Genomic DNA, 20,273 nt, shown 5'->3' with positions numbered 1-20,273 from the left:
ACGATGATGCAGATGAGGACGATGATGCTGATGAAGACGATGATGCAGATAAAGACGATGATGCAGATGAAGACGATGATGCTGATGAAGATGATGATGGTGCCTCTACCCAAGGTGATGATGCGGATGAAGACGATGATGCTGATGAAGATGATGATGGTGCCTCTACCCAAGGTGATGATGCGGATGAAGACGATGATGCAGATGAAGACGATGATGCTGATGAAGACGATGATGCTGATGAAGATGCTGATGCTGATGAAGATGATGATGGTGCCTCTACCCAAGGTGATGATGCGGATGAAGACGATGATGCTGATGAAGATGCTGATGCTGATGAAGATGATGATGGTGCCTCTACCCAAGGTGATGATGCTGATGAAGACGATGATGCTGATGAAGATGATGATGCTGATGAAGATGATGATGGTGCCTCTGCCCAAGGTGATGATGGTGATGAAGATGCCGATGCTGCCGAAGGCGCTGATGGTGCCTCTACCCAAGGTGATGATGCGGATGAAGATGATGATGCTGATGAAGATGATGATGGTGCCTCTACCCAAGGTGATGATGCTGATGAAGACGATGATGCTGATGAAGACGATGATGCTGATGAAGACGATGATGCTGATGAAGATGATGGTGGTGCCTCTGCCCAAGGTGATGATGCGGATGAAGACGATGATGCTGATGAAGATGATGATGGTGCCTCTACCCAAGGTGATGATGCTGATGAAGACGATGATGCTGATGAAGATGATGATGTTGTCTCTGCCCAAGGTGATGATGCTGATGAAGATGATGATGTTGTCTCTGCCCAAGGTGATGATGGTGATGAAGATGCCGATGCTGCCGAAGGCGCTGATGGTGCCTCTACCCAAGGTGATGATGCGGATGAAGACGATGATGCTGATGAAGACGATGATGCTGATGAAGATGATGATGGTGCCTCTACCCAAGGTGATGATGCGGATGAAGACGATGATGCTGATGAAGACGATGATGCTGATGAAGATGATGATGGTGCCTCTACCCAAGGTGATGATGCTGATGAAGACGATGATGCTGATGAAGACGATGATGCTGATGAAGATGCCGACGCTGCCGAAGGCGCCGATGGCGCCTCTTCCCAAGGCGCCTCTGCCGAAGCTGCTGCAGCTGCCCCTGCTCCTGCTGCCGCTGCTGCCGCCGGCGTCCGCCTGTCCGTCCGTGTGCCGCTGCGCCGGCGGCCGCGTCTACTGCAACGACCGGGGGCTCACGGCCGTCCCCGAGGGGCTGCCCCCCGGCGCCACCACCCTGTTCCTGCAGAACAACCGCATCGCCGACTCCGGCATCCCGCCGCGGCTGGCGCGGCTGTGGCAGCTCAAGGTGCTCTACCTGTACGCCAACGCGCTGGAGCGCCTGCCCGAGCACCTCCCCCCGGCGCTGCGGGAGCTGCACCTGCAGGACAACAACGTGCGGGGGCTGTGCCGCCGGGCGCTGGCTCGGGCGCCGCTGCTCGAGCGCCTGCACCTGGACGACAACTCGGTGTCGGCCGCCGCCATCGAGGAGGACGCCTTCGCCGACAACAGGCGGCTGCGGTTGTTGTTCCTATCGCGGAACCACCTGAGCAGCGTCCCCGCCGGGCTGCCCCCGGCGCTGGAGGAGCTGCGCTTGGACGACAACCGCATCAGCACCATCCCGCTGCGCGCCTTCCAGGGGCTGCCGGCGCTGCGGCGCTTGGTGTTGGACGGCAACCTGTTGGCCAACCAGCGGATGGCGGACGACACCTTCAGCCGGCTCAAGAACCTCAGCGAGCTGTCCCTGGGGCGCAACGCGTTGGCGGCGCCGCCGAATCTCCCGCGGGAGAAGCTGCGGCGGCTGTCGCTGGCGGCCAACGCCATCAACCACGTGCCGGCCGGCGCGCTGTCGCGGCTGCGGTGGTTGGAGCGGCTGGACCTGTCGGACAACAACCTGACCACGCTGCCCCGCGGGGTGTTCGACGACCTGGGCAGCTTGCGGAGTTTGGGGCTGCGCAACAACCCCTGGGCGTGCGGCTGTAACCTGGCGTGGCTGCGGGATTGGCTGCGCCGGGCGCCGCGGGCGCTGGAGGTGCGGGGGCTGCTGTGTCAGAGCCCCCCCAAGCTGCGTGGAGTCCCCGTGCGGGAGCTGCGTGGGGAGATGGACGCGTGTGAACCCCCGGCGGGGATGGACGCGCCCGGCCGGCCGCCCCAGCCGCGGGACTTAGGACCCAGCGCGGCGTCCAGCGTTGCCATAGCGACGGCGGGCGCGCCCACCGTGGGAGCCGCGGGGGGGGGTTTGCGCGTCGCCGGGGCGCCCGGGGGAGCGCTGAGGGTGCGCTGGCCGCCCGCCCCCCCCGGGGTGACGCTGCGGTTGAGTTGGGCGCGGCCCAGCGGGGGGGGCGTGACCGAGACGCTGGTGGTGGGCGAGCGGGGGGAGTACGTGCTGGGGGGGTTGGCGCCCGCCGCCCCCTATAGGATCTGCTTGGCACCTCTGCAGCCCCCCCCCGGGACCCCCCCGCTGTGCGCGCAGGGCCGAGCGGGAAGCGGGGGCCCCCCCCCCGCCATAATCCCCGGGGGGGGGGGACCCCAAAAACCGGCCGCTCGTCCCCCCGCGCCCCCCCCAGCGGTGGCGGCGGCGCTGGCGGCGGTGGGGGGAGGGGCGCTGCTGGGGGTGCTGGGGGGGTGGTGGAGGAGGAGGAGGAGGAGGAGGAGGGGAGGGGGGGCCCCCCCGCGGCCCCCCAAGCTGGCGGGGGGGGGTGGGGGTGGGGGAGGGGGGGGGGCGCTGCCCCTGCGCCTCTTGCGCCCCCCGGAGGACGGAGGCGTCCGCACCGTTTTCCCGCCCCCCCCGCCCCCCCCACCCCTCCCCCCGCCCGGAGCGCGGGGGGTGCGGGGGGGGCGCGTGCCCCACGGCGGGGGAGGGGCGGGGGGGTCCTGAGGGCGGGGGGGGCCCCACTTTTGGGGGGGATCCCCCCCTTTCTCCTTTAGTGGGACCCCCCCCTTTTCTTTAGTGGGACCCCCCCCCCCATTGGGGACATTTTAAAGACTTTGGGGGTTCCCCCGCCCCCCCCCCCAACCCGGGGTTCGGGGTCCCCCTCCCCCACCTCCCGTTTTGGGGCGTTTTGGCTTTTTTAAGGCGTTTCGGGGGGAAAAAGGCGGATTTGGGGCAGGAACTGTGTTTTTGGTGGGGGGGGGGCGTGGGGGGAAGGACCCAGGCGTCCGGGACCCCCCACCCTCCCCCGTGACCCCGTGACCTCCGGGAGGACCCAGGCGTCCGGGCCACGGGGGTGGGGGATGGGGGGATATGTGGGGACCCAGGCGTCCGGGGCTCCCCCACCCCCCCACCTGTGTGTGTCACCCCCCCCCCCCCCCCACCAGGTGCCTTCACCCCTCCCCCCGCCCCGGCTGTTGGAATTGGGGGAAAATGGACCAAAATCAGGACAAACGGACCCAAAAAGGCCGAGGGGCCCCCCCTTGTGTCCCCCCCGCCCATAATAAACCCAGCGGCTCCTTTTCCCGCCCGCGCCTCATTCCCGGACGCCTGGGTCCCCCGGGCAGCGACGGGGGGGGGGGGGGGGTCATGGGGCGGGGGGGGAGGGGCGTGGGGGGGGCGGGTCACGGGGTGGGGGGCCACGGGGCTTCGCGCGTGGGTTTGCACGAGGACTTGGGGGTCACATCAAAGTCACAAAAGTCCCCCCCCACAAGGGACCCAGGCGTCCGGGGATGGGGGGGGGTGGAGGGGGAAGGTGTAGTGGGGTTCGCAGTGCAAGCCCCGCCCCTTTCCGCAAAGCCCCACCTATTGCTTCAAGCCCCGCCCCTTTCCGCAAAGCCCCACCTATTGCTTCAAGCCCCGCCCCGCAGCCGCGTGTGGCGCTGAGGCCTCCGCGCCGCCAGGCGGCGCAGTCCCGCCTCCTCGCTCTTACCCACCCCCTTCCCCGTGATTGTCACCACTCACGGCCAATGGGAGAAGTGGAAAATTCCAGAAGGGAGGGAGGGTCACAGCCAATGGCTGCACAGCACCGACCGTCACCACCAATCGGCGGGAAGGGCGGGCCCTCGTCGCCCGGCTTCCGGTGGGGTAGGCGGGCCTCGCTTTCCCACTTTGACCAATAGGGAGGGGAGAGAGAAGCCGGTGACCAATGGCAGCGTGCGCGGGGGCGGGAGAGAGGGGCCGGCGGCCAATGGGGTGCGGGAGGGCGGGGCCAGAGGCTTCTAGCAGCTTCCAGAAGGCGGCGCGATCGCGGCGGGAGCGGAGCTGCGGCCATGGAGGAGGTGACGGGAACGGGAAAACGGGCAAAAGCGGGGAAATGGGGGGCCCGGGCAGGGGCTACGGGGGGTCCGGGGTCCCGGAGCGGGGCCTGCGGGGCCCTGAGGGGACTCGGGGCTTCCTGAGGGGGCCGGGGGGTCTGTGGGGTCGGTGAGGGGTCGGGGGAGGCCCAAGGGGTTATGGGGTCCTGGAGTGGGGATGGGAGGGGCTGAGGATGTTTGGGGGGGTCCCTGGGGGTATCGGGGTGTTTGGAGGGGGTATGAGGGGGTCTCTGGCCGGTTTGGGGGTCCCTGAGGGGTCTGGGGATCATTGGGGGGTCCCTGAGGGTACCGGGGGCCTTGGGGGGGTCTGGAGACCCTGAGAGGGTTTGGGGGCCCTTGGTGTGGGGTCCCCAGTGGGTGTTCAGGGGCTTTTTGGGGCCCTTAAGGAGTTTGGGGGTCTGGGCTGGGACTGGGAGGGTCTGGGGGTTCCTGTGGAGATTTGGGGGGTGTTGGGGGATCCCTGGTGGGTCTGGGGGGTCACTGAGGGGTCTGGGGATCATTGGGGGTGTCTGGGGACACTGAGGGGGTTTGGGGGTCCTGGGGTGGGGCCGGGGGGACTGAGGGGTTCAGGGGGTGTCTGGGTGCTTTGGGGGTCCCTGAGGAGTTTGGGGCTCTGGGTTGGAACTGGGAGGACCTAGGGGTCCCTGAGGGTATTGGGGTTTTTGGGGGGGCCCTGAGGAGTCTGGGGGGTCTCTGATAGGTTTAGGGGTCCATGGGGGGTGTGAGGAGAGTCGGGGGGTGTCTGAGGACCCCACCATCCATTTTACATCCTGTTCCTGCCTATTTTTTGGTGTTGTGGTCCCTTCTGTCCCCTTCCCGCATTCCAGAAGTGGGAGACCCCCCCATTTCACCCCCATTTCCCCCCCAATCAGCAGGGTAACCCCCCCATTTCCCCCCATTCCAGGCACAGGACCTGAAGGAGTGGGGGAACCCCCCACTATTTTCCTCCTGTTTTCCCCCATTTCCCCCCCAATCAGCAGGGTAACCCCGCTATTTCTCCCCATTCCAGGCGCAGGACTTGAAGAAGAGGGGGACCCCCCCCCCCAATTTCCCCCCATTTCCCCCCTGAATCAGTGGGGTAACCCCGCTGTTTCCCCCCCATTTCCCTCCATTCCAGGTGCAGGACCTGAAGGAGCGGGAGAACCCCCCTTGTTTCCCCCCCCAAATCAGTGGGGTCACCCCCCCATTTCCCCTCATTCCAGGTGCAGGACCTGAAGGAGCGGGGGAACCTCCCCCCTATTTCCTCCCCGTTTTCCCCCCCATTTCCCCCTGTCCCCTCCATGAATCAGTGGGGTGACCCCCCCCTTTCCCCCCATTCCGGGTGCAGGACCTGAAGGAATGGGGGAACCTTCCCCCTATTTCCTCCCCATTTCACCCCATTTTGCCTCCTATTTCCTCCTGTTTCCCCCCCAATCAGCAGGGTAACCCCCCCCATTTCCCCCCGTTGCAGGCACAGCACCTGAAGGAGTGGGGGAACCCCCCCATTTCCCCTCCATTTCCCCCCGTTACTCCCCCCCAAATCAGTGGGGTGACCCCCCCCATTTCCCTCCATTGCAGGCGCAAGATCTGAAGGAGTGGGGGAACCCCCACCCCGTTTCCCCCCATTTCCCCCCCCAATCAGTGGGGTCACCCCCCCATTTCCCCCCCAATCAGTGGGGTAACCCCCCCATTTCCCTCCATTCCAGGCGCAGGACCTGAAGGAGCGGGAGAACCCCCCCTGTTTCCCCCCCAAATCAGTGGGGTCACCCCCCCATTTCCCCTCATTCCAGGTGCAGGACCTGAAGGAGCGGGGGAACCTCCCCCCTATTTCCTCCCTGTTTTCCCCCCCATTTCCCCCGGTTTCCCCCCCCCCAATCAGCAGGGTGACCCCCCCCATTTCCCCCATTGCAGGCACAGGACCTGAAAGAGCGGGGGAACCGCGCCCTGGCCGCGGGGGATTTTGGGGGGGCCGTCCGGCACTACTCGGCCGCCATCGCCCTGGACCCCAACAACCACCTCCTGTTCAGCAACCGCTCGGCCGCGCACGCCCGCGCCGGCGACTACGGCAAAGCGCTGGCGGACGCCGAGCGCACGCTGGAGCTGCGCCCCGACTGGGCCAAGGTACGGGGGGGGTCCTGGGGGGGTCTAGGGGGGATTTTGGGGGGTCTAGGGGGGATTTTGGGGGGTCTAGGGGGGATTTATGGGGAGGTTTGGGGCTGGGATGTTGGGATTAAACCAACAGCTGGAGCTGCGCCCCGACTGGGCCAAGGTACGGGGGGGTCCTGGGGGGTCTAGGGGGGATTTTGGGGGGTCTAGAGGGGATTTTGGGGGGTTTAGAGGGGATTTATGGGGGGGTTTGGGGCTGGGATGTTGGGACTAAACCAACAGCTGGAGCTGCGCCCCGACTGGGCCAAGGTACGGGGGGGTCCTGGGGGGTCTAGGGGGGATTTTGGGGGTCTAGAGGGGATTTTGGGGGGTTTAGAGAGGATTTATGGGGGGGTTTGGGGCTGGGATGTTGGGACTAAACCAACAGCTGGAGCTGCGCCCCGACTGGGCCAAGGTACGGGGGGGGTCCTGGGGGGGTCTAGGGGGGATTTTGGGGGGTCTAGGGGGGATTTTGGGGGGTCTAGAGGGGATTTTGGGGGGTTTAGAGGGGATTTTGGGGGGTCTAGGGGGGATTTTGGGGGGTCTAGAGGGGATTTATGGGGGGGTTTGGGGCTGGGATGTTGGGACTAAACCAACAGCTGGAGCTGCGCCCCGACTGGGCCAAGGTGCGGGGGGGTCCTGGGGGGGTCTAGGGGGGATTTTGGGGGTCTAGGGGGGATTTTGGGGGGTCTAGAGGGGATTTTGGGGGGTTTAGAGGGGATTTATGGGGGGGTTTGGGGCTGGGATGTTGGGACTAAACCAACAGCTGGAGCTGCGCCCCGACTGGGCCAAGGTACGGGGGGGTCTAGGGGGGATTTTGGGGGGTCTAGGGGGGATTTTGGGGGTCTAGAGGGGATTTATGGGGGGGTTTGGGGCTGGGATGTTGGGACTAAACCAACAGCTGGAGCTGCGCCCCGACTGGGCCAAGGTACGGGGGGGTCCTGGGGGGTCTAGGGGGGATTTTGGGGGGTCTAGGGGGGATTTTGGGGGGTTTAGAGGGGATTTATGGGGGGGTTTGGGGCTGGGATGTTGGGACTAAACCAACAGCTGGAGCTGCGCCCCGACTGGGCCAAGGTACGGGGGGGGTCCTGGGGGGGTCTAGGGGGGATTTTGGGGGGTCTAGAGGGGATTTTGGGGGGTTTAGAGGGGATTTATGGGGGGGTTTGGGGCTGGGATGTTGGGACTAAACCAACAGCTGGAGCTGCGCCCCGACTGGGCCAAGGTACGGGGGGGTCCTGGGGGCTCTAGGGGGGATTTTGGGGGGTCTAGGGGGGATTTTGGGGGGTCTAGGGGGGATTTTGGGGGGTCTAGAGGGGATTTATGGGGGGGTTTGGGGCTGGGATGTTGGGACTAAACCAACAGCTGGAGCTGCGCCCCGACTGGGCCAAGGTACAGGATGCAATCTGGGGGGTCCTGGGAGCGTTTGGGGGACCCTGGGGGAGGTCTAGAGGGATTTGGGGGGTCCCTGGGGGCGTCTAGAGTGGATTTGGGGGGGTCTAGAGATGATTTTGGGGGGTCCTGGGGGGATTTGGGGTTGGCATGTTGGGATTAAACCGACAGCTGGAGCTGTGCCCAAGTGGGCCAAGGTCTGGGGGTCACTTTGAGGGGGTTTGGGGGTTCTAGAGGGGATTCTGGGGGGTCCTGGGAGCATTTGGGGACCTGGGAGACTCCAGGGCGCGGTTGGGGGGGTCTGGACTTTAGGGGTTCCCCCCCCACCCCCCCCAATTTCCCTGAGGATGCAGCAGCGCTCGAGTCCTGCAGCAATTGGATTGGGGACATTGGAGCAACTTGAGGGGGATTTGGGGGTTTCCAGGGGGATTTGGGGGGTCCCAGGGGGATTTGTGGGTCCGGGGGGACCTGGGGGGGTCTTGGGGGTGTTGTGTAATTTGGGGGTCCCCCAGGGGTACTCGCGGAAGGCGGCGGCGCTGGAGTTCCTGCAGCGCTTCGAGGAGGCCAAGGCGGCGTACGAGGAGGGGCTGCGGCACGAGCCCGGCAACCAGCAGCTGCAGGACGGCTTGAGGGGGGTCGAGGCGCGGCTCGCAGGTTTGGGGGGGCCCTGGGGGTCCTGGGGGGTCCTCAGGAGGTTTTGGGGGGGTCCTGGAGGGGTTTGGGGGGGCTTTGGGGGCAGGAGGGGCTGCAGCACCAACCCAACAACTCGCAGCTGCAGGAGGGACCCAGGGGGGTCAAGGTGTGGATTGCAGGTTTGGGGGGGTCTTGGGGGGGTCCTCGGGAGGTTTTGGGGGGTCCTGGAGGGGTTTGGGGGGGTTTTGGGGGGGCTTTGGGGGCAGGAGGGGCTGCGGCACGAGCCCGGCAACCAGCAGCTGCAGGACGGCTTGAGGGGGGTCGAGGCGCGGCTCGCAGGTTTGGGGGGGCCCTGGGGGTCCTGGGGGGGTCCTCAGGAGATTTTTGGGGGGTCCTAGAGGGGTTTGGGGGGGTTTTGGGGGGTCTGGGAGGCAGGAGGGGCTGCGGCACCAACCCAACAACTCGCAGCTGCAGGAGGGACCCGGGGGGGTCAAGGTGTGGGTTGCAGGTTTGGGGGGGCCCTGGGGGTCCTGGGGGGTCCTCAGGAGATTTTTGGGGGGTCCTGGAGGGGTTTGGGGGGGTTTTGGGGGGGCTTTGGGGGCAGGAGGGGCTGCAGCACCAACCCAACAACTCGCAGCTGCAGGAGGGACCCGGGGGGGTCAAGGTGTGGGTTGCAGGTTTGGGGGGGCCCTGGGGGGGTCCTCAGGAGGTTTTGGGGGTCCTGGGGGGGTTTGGGGGGGCTTTGGGGGCAGGAGGGGCTGCGGCACCAACCCAACAACTCGCAGCTGCAGGAGGGACCTGAGGGGGTCAAGGTGTGGGTTGCAGGTTTGGGGGGGCCCTGGGGGGGTCCTCGGGAGGTTTTGGGGGTCCTAGAGGGGTTTGGGGGGGCTTTGGGGGGTCTGGGAGGCAGGAGGGGCTGCAGCACCAACCCAACAACTCGCAGCTGCAGGAGGGACCCGGGGGGGTCAAGGTGTGGATTGCAGGTTTGGGGTGGCCCTGGGGGGGTCCTGGAGGGGTTTGGGGGGGTTTTGGGGGGCTTTGGGGGCAGGAGGGGCTGCAGCACCAACCCAACAACTCGCAGCTGCAGGAGGGACCCGGGGGGGTCAAGGTGTGGATTGCAGGTTTGGGGTGGCCCTGGGGGGGTCCTGGAGGGGTTTGGGGGGGTTTTGGGGGGCTTTGGGGGCAGGAGGGGCTGCAGCACCAACCCAACAACTCGCAGCTGCAGGAGGGACCCGGGGGGGTCAAGGTGTGGATTGCAGGTTTGGGGTGGCCCTGGGGGGGTCCTGGAGGGGTTTGGGGGGGTTTTGGGGGGCTTTGGGGGCAGGAGGGGCTGCAGCACCAACCCAACAACTCGCAGCTGCAGGAGGGACCCAGGGGGGTCAAGGTGTGGGTTGCAGGTTTGGGGGGGCCCTGGGGGCCCTGGGAGGGGGCCCTGAGGAGGTTTTGGGGGGTCCCTGGGGGATCTCAGAGGGATTTGGGGGAGTTTTGGGGGTCTGGGGGGCAGGAGGGGCTGCAGCACCAACCCAACAATGCACAGGTGCAGGAGGAGTTTGGGGGTTTGGAGGAGTCCTGGGGGGTTTGGGGGGGCCCTGAGGAGGTTTTGGGGGGTCCTAGGGGGTCGTGGAGGGATTTATGGGGGTCCTGGAGGGTTTTGGGGAGCCGGAGGGGGTTTTGGGGGGTCCTGAGGGGGTTTTGGGGGGTCCTGAGGGATCCCAGAGGGATTTGGGGGGTCTGGGGGCAGGAGGGGCTGTGTGGGGTGGAGGCACAAGGGGCAGATTTGGGGGTGCCTGAGGGATTTTGGGGTGCCTGGGGGGGGCTGAGAGATTTTGGGGGGCTCTGAGGAGGTTTTAGGATCCAGGGGGTTGGGGATCCTGTGAAGGGTTTTGGGGTCCCTGGGCGGGACTGGGGGGTTTTGGGGTCCCAGGATCAAGTTTGGGGTCCCTGGGGGGGCTTTCGGGTCCCTGGGGGAGTTTGGGCTTCTGGGAGGATTTTTGGGGTCCCCATGAGAGATTTTGGGGTCCCTGGGGGGTCCCCAGTGGGTTTTTGGGGGTCTGGGAGTTTGGGGACCCTGGGAGGATTTTTGGGGTGCCCATGAGAGATTTTGGGGTCCCTGGGGGGGTCCCCAGTGGGGTTTTGGGGGTCTGGGAGTTTGGGGACCCTGGGAGGATTTTTGGGGTCCCCGTGAGAGATTTTGGGGTGTCTGGGGGGGTCCCCAGTGGGTTTTGGGGGGTCTGGGAGTTTGGGGTCCCCGTGAGAGATTTTGGGGTGTCTGGGGGGGTCCCCAGTGGGTTTTTGGGGGTCTGGGAGTTTGGGGAACTTGGGAGGATTTTTGGGGTCCCCATGAGAGATTTTGGGGTCCCTGTGGGGGTCCCCAGTGCGTTTTGGGGGGTCTGGGAGTTTGGGGACCCAGTGAGAGATTTTGGGGTTCCTGGGGGGTCCCCAGTGGGTTTTTGGGGGTCTGGGAGTTTGGGGACCCTGGGAGGATTTTTGGGGTGCCCATGAGAGATTTTGGGGTCCCTGTGGGGGTCCCCAGTGCGTTTTTGGGGGTCTGGGAGTTTGGGGACCCTATGAAAGAATTTTGGGGTGTCTCTGAGAACTTTTGGGGCCCTCACCAAGTTTGGGGGTCCCTGGGGGGGGTGTTTGTGCTCCCCGAGATTTTGGGGTGTCCCTGACCCCCCCATGTCCCCCCATTTTAACAGAGAGGAAGCTGCTGAACCCCTTTAGCGCCCCCGACCTGCTGGCGCGGCTGGAGGGGGACCCCAAAACCCGGGCGCTCCTGGGGGACCCCGAGTTCCGGCAGCTGCTGGAGGAGCTGCGCACCCGCCCGGCCGCGCTCGCCACGTACGGGGGGGCACCCCAAGTTTGGGGGGCTGGGGTGAATTTGGGGGTGCTGGGGGGGTTCCCCAGGGTGGGTTTTGGGGGGGTCTAGGGCCATTTTGGGGGGTTTATGGGGGTTTGGGGGGGACCCCGAGTTGGGGATGAACTGAGGAGTTGCCTCGGGGGGGACAGCGCAATTTGTGGGGTGTGGGGGGATTTGGGGGACACCCCAATTTGAGGGGGGCTGGGGTGAATTTGGGGGTGCTGGGGGGGTTCCCCAGGGTGGGTTTTGGGGGGTCTAGGACCGTTTTGGGGGGTTTTGGGGTTCAGGGGGACCCCAAATTCCAGCAGGTGCTGGACGAGCTGAGCAGCCGCACTCAGCGGATATTGGAGGGGGCATCAGGATTTGGGGGGGCTGGGGGGGAATTTGGGGGGCTGGGGGATGGATCTGGGGGTGCCGGGGTGTTCCCCAGGGAAGGTTTGAGGGGGTTAGGGGGTTTTTGGGGTGCAGGGGGGACCCCAAGTTCTGGACAAGCCAAGCAGCCGCACTCGCCAATTGGGGGGCGGCACCAAAATGTGGGGGGGTCTGGGGCAAATTTGGGGGTGCAGGGGGGTTTGGGGGTGCAGGGGCATCTGGGGGCCCCCCAGGGCAGATTTATGGGGGTTTTGGGGTTCAGGGGAAATATTTTTGGGGTGCCCCCCCCAATGTTGTGTCCCCCCCACCGGAAGCTGAAGGTGATGCCATTGGGTTCAGGACCAAGTTTGGGGGTTCAGGGCTGGTTTTGGGGGGTTCAGGGCTGGATCGGGGGGGGGGGGGGTTGGGAGTTCAGGGGGGGTGTTTTTTGGGGTTCCCCCCCCCGAATGTTGTGTCCCCCCCTTAGGAAGCTGTGGGTGATGCCATTGAGTTCAGGACCAAGTTTGGGGGTTCAGAGCTGGTTTTGGGGTTTGGGGGGGGGATCTGGGGGGGGGTTTTGGGGTGCAAGGGGGTTCTGGGGGGCTGGTTTTTTGGGGTGCCCCCCCCCAATGTTGTGTCCCCCCCCAGGAAGCTGCAGGACCCGCGGGTGATGACGGCGCTGAGCGTGTTGCTGGGGGTCGACCTGAGCGGGGGGGACGAGGAAGAGGAGGCGCCGTCCCCACCCCCCCCGCCGCCCCCCGCCCAGCCCCCCCCGGCCCAGGAGCTCCCCGAGAACAAGAAGGAGGTGGGGGGGGGGATACCCCAAAATTGGGGGGGGGTGGGGGTTGATTTTGGGGGTGTCCAAGCCCTCTAAATTGTGGGTGGAGGCAATGAGGGGGTTATGGGGGTCTAGGGCAGGTTTTGGGGGGCTGGGGAGGGAATTTGGGGTGTGTGGGGCAAATTTGGGGTGCTGGGGGTTCTTGAGCAGGTTTTGGGGTGACTGGGGAGGATTTTGGGGTGACTGGGGGGGGTTTTGGGGTGTCCAACCCCCCCAAAGTGCTGGAGCGGCAGCAGCAGGAGCTGGGGCACAAAGGGAGTTATGGGGTAGTTTTGGGGTGAACATGGAGGATTTTGGGGTGCAGGGGTTGATTTGGGGGTTCAGGGGGAGCATGTTGGGGTGCAGGGGTTGACTTGGGGGTTCAGGAGGTTGATTTGGGAGTTCAAGGGTTGATTTTGGGGTGTCTCACCCCCCAATTCCCAGCCCAGCAGCAGCAGCAATGGGGCTGCAAGGGGATGGAGTTATGGGGTGTGTGGGGCAGTTTTGGGGTGTCAGGGCGGGTTTTGGGGTTCTAGGGGAGTATTTGGGGGTTCAGGGGTTGATGTGGGGTTCAGGGTCTGATTTTGGGGTGTGTGACCCCCCAAATTTTAGGCCCAGCAAGCAGCAATGGGGCAACAAGGGGTCAGAGTTATGGAGCTTGGGGTGGGTTTTGGGGTTCAGGAGGTTGATTTGGGGGTTCAGGGGTTGATGTGGGGGTTCAGGGGCTGATTTTGGGGTGTCTGACCCCCCAATTCCAGACCCAGCAGCAGCAGCAATGGGGCTGCAAGGGGCTGGAGTTATGGGGTGTGTGGGGCAGTTTTGGGGCTTGGGGTGGGTTTTGGGGTTCAGGAGAAGTATCTTGGGGTTCAGGGGAGTATCGTGGGGTACAGGAGGTGGATGTTGGGGTTCAGGAGATGGATTTTGGGGTTCAAGGGTTGATTTTGGGGTGTCTGACCCTGCAATTCCAGGCCCAGCAGCAGCAGCAATGGGGCTGCAAGGGGCCGGAGTTACGGGGCAGTTTTGGGGCTTGGGGTGGGTTTTGGGGTGCCAGGGCGGGTTTTGGGGTTCAGGGGCAGAATGTTGGGGTTCAGGGGCTGATGTTGGGGTGTCCGACCCCCCCTTACCAGGCGCAGCAGCAGAAGGAGCTGGGAAACGCCGCCTACAAGCGCCGGGACTTCGAGGCGGCCTTGGCCCATTACACCCGCGCCCAGGAGCTGGACCCCAGCAACATGACCTACGTCACCAACCAGGCGGGTGAGGCACCCCAAAACCACCCTGCACCCCCAAACCTGCACCCCAAAACTGACCCTGCACCCCCAGACTGACCCAGCACCCCCAAAACTGAACCCTGAAACCTGCACCCAAACCCGCCCTGCACCCCAGCAACATGACCTACGTCACCAACCAGGCGGGTGAGGCACCCCAAAACCACCCTGCACCCCCAAACCTGCACCCCAAAACTGACCCTGCACCCCCAGACTGACCCAGCACCCCCAAAACTGCACCCTGAAACCTGCACCCCAAACCACCCTGCAGCCCCAAACCCGCCCTGCACCCCAGCAACATGACCTACGTCACCAACCAGGCGGGTGAGGCACCCCCAAACTGACCCTGCACCCCCAAACTGACCCTGCACCCCCAAACTGACCCTGCACCCCCAAACTGCACCCCCAAACTGACCCTGCACCCCCAAAACTGCACCCTGAAACCTGCACCCAAACCCGCCCTGCACCCCAGCAACATGACCTACGTCACCAACCAGGCGGGTGAGGCACCCCAAAACCACCCTGCACCCCCAAACTGACCCTGCACCCCGAAACTGCACCCCCAAACTGACCCTGCACCCCCAAACCTGCACCTCAAAACTGACCCTGCACCCCCAGACTGACCCAGCACCCCCAAAACTGCACCCTGAAACCTGCACCCCAAACCACCCTGCAACCCCAAACCCACCCTGCACCCCAGCAACATGACCTACGTCACCAACCAGGCGGGTGAGGCACCCCAAAACCACCCTGCACCCCCAAACTGACCCTGCACCCCAAACTGACCCTGCACCCCAAAACTGCACCCCAAACTGACCCTGCACCCCCAAACTGACCCTGCACCCCAAACTGACCCTGCACCCCAAAACTGCACCCCAAACTGACCCTGCACCCCCAAAACTGCACCCTGAAACCTGCACCCAAACCCGCCCTGCACCCCAGCAACATGACCTACGTCACCAACCAGGCCGGTGAGGCACCCCAAAACTGACCCTGCACCCCAAAACTGACCCTGCACCCCGAAACTGCACCCCCAAACTGACCCTGCACCCCCAAACTGACCCTGCACCCCGAAACTGACCCTGCACCCCGAAACTGCACCCCCAAACTGACCCTGCACCCCAAACCCTGCACCCCCAAACTGACCCTGCACCCCAAACCCTGCACCCCCAAACTGACCCTGCACCCCAAACCCTGCACCCATACCCCCATCCCTTCTTCCCTTTGTAGCTCAGCCCATTGTGCCGCTCCACCAACACTTTTGGGGGGCTCAGTGCCTCCAAATCCCCCCTGAACCCCCCAAAAAACCTTCCTAGGACCCCCCCAAACACCCCCAGACCCCCTGCACCCCAAAACCACCCCGAACCCCCTCTTTTGCAGCCGTTTACTTCGAGACGGGCGAATACGAGCGGTGCCGGGAGCTGTGTGAACGCGCCATCGAGCTGGGCCGGGAGAACCGCGAGGACTACAGGCAGATCGCCAAGTGAGACTGGGCTGCAGGGGCGTCTGGGTGCATTTTGGGGTGACCCGGGTGGGTTTTGGGGTGTCTGACCCCCCAAAACTGCCCCTACAGCAGCACGAAGAGCAGGAGCGCAAGGGGAGTTAGAGGTGGATATGGGGCAGCTTTTGGGGTACAGTGGAGGATTTTGAGGTGCAAGGGGGCATTTTGGGGTGCAGGGGGTGCATTTGGAGGTCCTGGAGGCCTCACAATCGGGGGGTACCCCCCCATGTACCCCCAAACCCCCCCAGGGCCTACGCCCGCATCGGGAACTCGTTCCTGCGGCAGGAGCGCTACAAGGAGGCCGTTAATTACTACAACAAGTCGTTAGCGGAGCACCGCACCCCCGAGGTGCTCAAGAAGTGCCAGCAGGTGAGGGGGGGGTCAGAAAAGGGGGTTCACCCCCCCCCGGGCCCCCCCTGAACCCCCAAACGTGGCTCGGTAGGCGGAGAAGACGCTGAAGGAGCAGGAGCGCTTGGCCTACATCGACCCCCAGCTGGCGCTGGAGGAGAAGAACAAGGGCAACGAGTGTTTCCAGAGGGGTACGGGGGGGTTTTTTGGGGTACGGGGGGGCGTACAGGGGGGTTTGGGGGTACGGGGGGGGTTGGGGTACAGGGGGGTTTGGGTATGGGGGGGTTTGGGGGTGGTTTTGGGGGGCTGGAGGGGGTTTCTGGGGACTATAGGGCAGGTTTTGGGGGGGATCTGGCGGTCTATAGGGCAGGTTCGAGGCGGGTTTTGGGGGGTACCTGGGGTCTCTAGGGCAAGTTTGGGGGGGTGTTTGGGGTATGGGGGGTTTTGGGGTGCGGGGGAGTTTGGGGATACAGGGGTATGGGGGGGATTTTGGGGGTGGTTTTGGGGGGCTGGAGGGGGTTTCTGGGGGCTATAGGGCAGGTTTTGGGGGGACATAGAGCACGTTTTGGGGGGATCTGGGGGTCTCTAGGGCAAGTTTGGGGGTACAGGGGGGTTTGGGGGGCTGGAGGGGGTTTCAGGGGGGCATAGGGCAGGTTTTGGGGGGGACATAGAGCAGGTTTGATGGGGATCTGGGGGTCTATGGGGCACATTTTGGGGGGTTGGGGGGGGTCTCGAGGTGTCTATAGGGAAATTTTGGGGTGCTGGGGGTATCTGGGGTCTATAGGGTGGGTTTTGGGGTGCAGGGGCAGACCTGGGGATCTATAGAGCACGTTTTGGGGTGCTGTGGGTTCAGGGCAGATCTGGGGGGATTCAGGGGGGTCTGTGAGGATGTGGGGTGACCCCCTGATGTTGGGGTGACCCCCCCAGTTTTGGGGTGCCCAGGGGACACCCCCAGGCCCTTCGGCCCCACAGCGCAGCCTTTGGGGCAGTTTGAGGTCTGTGAGTTCAGGGCAGGTTTGGGGGGGTCTGTGGGGATCTAGGGGGGGCTCCCCGGTTTTGGGGTGACCCCCCGATGTTGGGGTACCCAGGTGAGTACCCCCAGGCGCTGCGGCACTACAGCGAGGCCATCCGGCGCAACCCCCACGAGGCGCGGCTCTACAGCAACCGGGCCGCCTGCTACACCAAGCTCATGGAGTTCCCCCTCGCGCTCAAGGTTTGGGGTGCAGGGGGTCCTGGGGGGTCCTGGGAGGCAGGTTTGGGGGTGCAGGGGGTCCTGGGGGTGGGTTTGGGGGTGCAGGGATCGGTTCGGGGCTCTACAGCAACCGGGCCGCCTGCTACACCAAGCTCATGGAGTTCCCCCTCGCGCTCAAGGTTTGGGGTGCAGGGGGTCCTGGGAGGCAGGTTTGGGGGTGCAGGGGGTCCTGGGGGTGGGTTTGGGGGTGCAGGGGGAGGTTCAGGGCTCTACAGCAACCGGGCCGCCTGCTACACCAAGCTCATGGAGTTCCCCCTCGCGCTCAAGGTTTGGGGTGCAGGGGGTCCTGGGGGGTCCTGGGAGGCAGGTTTGGGGGTGCAGGGGGTCCTGGGGGTCCTGGGGGTGGGTTTGGGGGTGCAGGGGGGGGTTCAAGGTTCTACAGCAACCGGGCCGCCTGCTACACCAAGCTCATGGAGTTCCCCCTCGCGCTCAAGGTTTGGGGTGCAGTGGGACCTGGGGGGTCCTGGGAGGCAGGTTTGGGGGTGCAGGGGGTCCTGGGGGTGGGTTTTGGGGTACAGGGGGGATTTCGGGGCTCTACAGCAACCGGGTGGCTGCTACACCAAGCTCATGGAGTTCCCCCTCGCGCTCAAGGTTTGGGGTGCAGGGGGTCCTGGGGGGTGCAGGGGGTGGGTTTTGGGGTGCAGGGGATTTTGGGGGGGTCAGGGGGCTCCGTGGGGCTGGTCTGGGGATTTTGGGGGTGCTCTGACCCCCCCATGTCCCCCCCAGGACTGTGAGGAGTGTATTCGACTGGAGCCCAGTTTCAGTGAGTGCCCCTCCCCCCCCATCCCCTCCCCCTCCTCCTGCCCCTCCCCCTGCTCTGACCCGTCCGTGTGTCCGTCTGTTCCTGTCTGTGTGTCCGTCTGTCCCATCCGTGTGTCCGTCTGTCCAGTCAAGGGCTACACGCGCAAGGCTGCGGTGCTGGAGGCCCTGCGGGATTTCTCCAAGGCCATGGACGTTTATCAGCGCGCCCTTGACCTTGACCCCAACTGCAAGGTGAGCGGCCCTGCCCTGGCCACGCCCACACCCTGGCCACACCCACACCCTGGCCACACCCACCCTGGCCAACACCCCTGCAGGGGTTGGATGGTGTTGACCTTGACCCCGCTGTGACCCCATGTCAAGGGGCAGTGACACTGCCTGTGATGTCTGGGGTGGTCTTGACCTTGACCCCACAGTGACCCCATTTCAAGGGACAGCGATGCTGTCTCTGGGGTCTCGGATGGTGTTGACCTTGACCCTGCTGTGACCCCATGTCAAGGGGCAGTGGCGCTGCCTGTGGTGTCTGGGGGGGTGTTGACCTTGACCCCTGTGTGACCCCATCCAGGAGGCAGCTGAGGGGCAGCAGTAGGGTCTGGGGTGGTGTTGACCTTGACCCCGCTGTGACCTCTCAGGAGGCGGCCGAGGGCCAGCAGCGGTGGTGTCTGGGGTGGTGTTGACCTTGACCCCTGTGTGACCCCATCCAGGAGGCGGCCGAGGGCCAGCGGCGGTGCCTGCGGGGTTGGGATGGTGTTGACCTTGACCCCGTGTGACCCCCAGGAGGCGGCCGAGGGCCAGCGGCGGTGCCTGCGGGGTTGGGATGGTGTTGACCTTGACCCCGTGTGACCCCCAGGAGGCGGCCGAGGGCCAGCGGCGGTGTCTCTGGGGTTGGGATGGTGTTGACCTTGACCCCGTGTGACCCCCAGGAGGCGGCCGAGGGCCAGCGGCGGTGCCTGCGGGGTTGGGATGGTGTTGACCTTGACCCCGTGTGACCCCCAGGAGGCGGCCGAGGGCCAGCGGCGGTGCCTGCGGGGCCTGTCCCAGCGCCAGGACTCCCCCGAGGACGTGAAGCGCCGCGCCATGGCCGACCCCGAGGTGCAGCAGATCATGGGGGACCCCGCCATGCGCCTCATCCTGGAGCAGATGCAGAAGGACCCGCAGGCGCTCAGCGAGTCAGTGTCCCCAAATGTCCCCCAGTGTCCCCACCGTGTCCCCAGAGCATCCCCACCCATCCCCCGGGGTTCCCAAGGGACCGTTGGTCACCCCAGGGCACCTAGGGAGGGCTCTTGGTGACCCCTTGGAGCTCATTAAATGTCCCCTGGGGTCCCCAAGTGTCCCCAGGGGGTCCCCAAGTGTCCCCAAAGCATCCCCACCCATCCCCTGGGGTCCCCAAGGGACCATTGGTCACCCCAGGGCACCTAGGGAGGGCTCTTGGTGACCCCTTGGACCTCATTAAGTGTCCCCAGGGGGTCCCCAAGTATCCCCAGTGGGTCCCAGGGTCTCCCCAAGTGTCACCAGGGGGTCCCTAAGTGTCCCCAAGTGTTGCCAGGGGGTCCCCAGAGTGTCCTCGAGTGTCCCCAAGTGTCCCCAGGGGGTCCCTAAGTGTCCCCAAGTGTTGCCAGGGGGTGCCCTGAGTGTCCCCAGCTGGTCCCCAAGTGTCCCCAGGGGGTCCCCATAGTGTCCTCGAGTGTCCCCAAGTGTCCCCAGGGGGTCCCTTAGTGTCCCCAAGTGTCCCCAGGGTGTCCCTGAGTGTCCCCAGCTGGTCCCCAAGTGTCCCCAGCGGGTCCCCATAGTGTCCTCGAGTGTCCCCAGGGGGTCCCTAAGTGTCCCCAAGTGTTGCCAGGGGGTACCCAGAGTGTACCCAGGGTGTCCCTGAGTGTCCCCAACTGGTCCCCAAGTGTCCCCAGGGGGTCCCCATAGTGTCCCCGAGTGTCCCCAGGGGGTCCCTAAGTGTCCCCAAGTGTTGCCAGGGGGTCCCCATAGTGTCCTCGAGTGTCCCCAAGTGTCCCCAGGGTGTCCCTAAGTGTCCCCAGGGGGTCCCTGAGTGTCCCCAGCTGGTCCCCAAGTGTCCCCCGGGGGTCCCTATAGTGTCCCCAAGTGTCCCCATTGACCCCGTGTCCCCCCAGGCACCTCAAGAACCCCCTGATCGCCCAGAAGATCCAGAAGCTGATGGACGTGGGGCTCATCGCCATCCGGTGACGTCACCGCGGCCCCGCGCCCCTCCCCCACCCCGGGGACGCGGCTGCGGGGGAGGGGCCGGCCCGGGGGTGCTGCCCCTCCCCCCCCCTTCCATCCTCTGTCGGTTTTGGGGCCCCGCGACCCCCAATAAAGAGCGGAGCAGCTGCCACCGGTGTCTGTGGGGAGGGGACACGTGGGGCCCGAACGCCTGGGTCCCCTTTGGGGAGGGGGGAACTGTGGGGCCCAAACACCTGGGTCCCGTTTTTGGGGGGTGGGGGGGGCCCGAACGCCTGGGTCCCCATTGTATGGGGGGGTGTCAATGGGGTCCCGAACGCCTGGGTCCCCATTGTATGGGGGGGTGTCAATGGGGTCCCGAACGCCTGGGTCCCCGTTGTATGGGGGGGGTGGGGGGTCCCGAACGCCTGGGTCCCCGTTGTATGGGGGGGGTGGGGGGTCCCGAACGCCTGGGTCCCCGTTGTATGGGGGGTGTCA

At 65.1% G+C, this 20,273-nt stretch overlaps 2 protein-coding genes across 3 annotated transcripts; both read left to right on the top strand.

The window, feature by feature from the left end:
* Positions 1-10: 10 nt before the first annotated feature.
* Positions 11-4,215, top strand: FLRT1 (fibronectin leucine rich transmembrane protein 1). The gene is made up of 2 exons (XM_071801442.1): positions 11-2,684; positions 4,113-4,215. Exons 1-2 carry the CDS (start codon positions 13-15, stop codon positions 4,213-4,215), a joined length of 2,775 nt encoding a protein of 924 aa, XP_071657543.1. The 5' UTR covers positions 11-12.
* On the top strand, positions 4,203-19,950 carry STIP1 (stress induced phosphoprotein 1). Of its 2 annotated transcripts, XM_071801501.1 has the most exons (14): positions 4,203-4,271; positions 6,198-6,407; positions 8,333-8,474; positions 11,153-11,294; positions 12,313-12,469; positions 13,609-13,735; positions 15,127-15,229; positions 15,496-15,616; positions 15,690-15,786; positions 16,684-16,808; positions 17,574-17,610; positions 17,737-17,840; positions 18,603-18,775; positions 19,730-19,950. In XM_071801501.1, exons 1-14 carry the CDS (start codon positions 4,263-4,265, stop codon positions 19,800-19,802), a joined length of 1,620 nt encoding a protein of 539 aa, XP_071657602.1. In that variant the 5' UTR covers positions 4,203-4,262; the 3' UTR covers positions 19,803-19,950. The 2 variants fall into 2 exon arrangements, with proteins under 2 accessions (XP_071657602.1, XP_071657603.1); XM_071801502.1 differs by lacking the exons at positions 18,603-18,775; positions 19,730-19,950 and adding an exon at positions 18,311-18,579.
* Positions 19,951-20,273: the final 323 nt, after the last annotated feature.

Source organism: Patagioenas fasciata, chromosome 39, assembly GCF_037038585.1.
Source record: "Patagioenas fasciata isolate bPatFas1 chromosome 39, bPatFas1.hap1, whole genome shotgun sequence".
NCBI classification, from domain to species: domain Eukaryota; kingdom Metazoa; phylum Chordata; class Aves; order Columbiformes; family Columbidae; genus Patagioenas; species Patagioenas fasciata.
The sequence above is the reverse complement of the archived record's forward strand: the minus strand, read 5'-3'. Positions and strand labels throughout refer to the sequence as shown.

Excerpts from the sequence above, each read along its gene's own strand:
- FLRT1 (XM_071801442.1), top strand. The coding sequence starts at position 13 with ATGAGGACGATGATGCTGATGAAGACGATGATGCAGATAAAGACGATG. Across the intron at positions 2,685-4,112 it reads CTGCTGGGGGTGCTGGGGGG|GGAGGGGAGAGAGAAGCCGG; the intron begins GTGGTGGAGGAG and ends TTTGACCAATAG.
- STIP1 (XM_071801501.1), top strand. Across the intron at positions 11,295-12,312 it reads CGCCCGGCCGCGCTCGCCAC|GAAGCTGCAGGACCCGCGGG; the intron begins GTACGGGGGGGC and ends GTCCCCCCCCAG. Across the intron at positions 18,776-19,729 it reads GACCCGCAGGCGCTCAGCGA|GCACCTCAAGAACCCCCTGA; the intron begins GTCAGTGTCCCC and ends GTGTCCCCCCAG.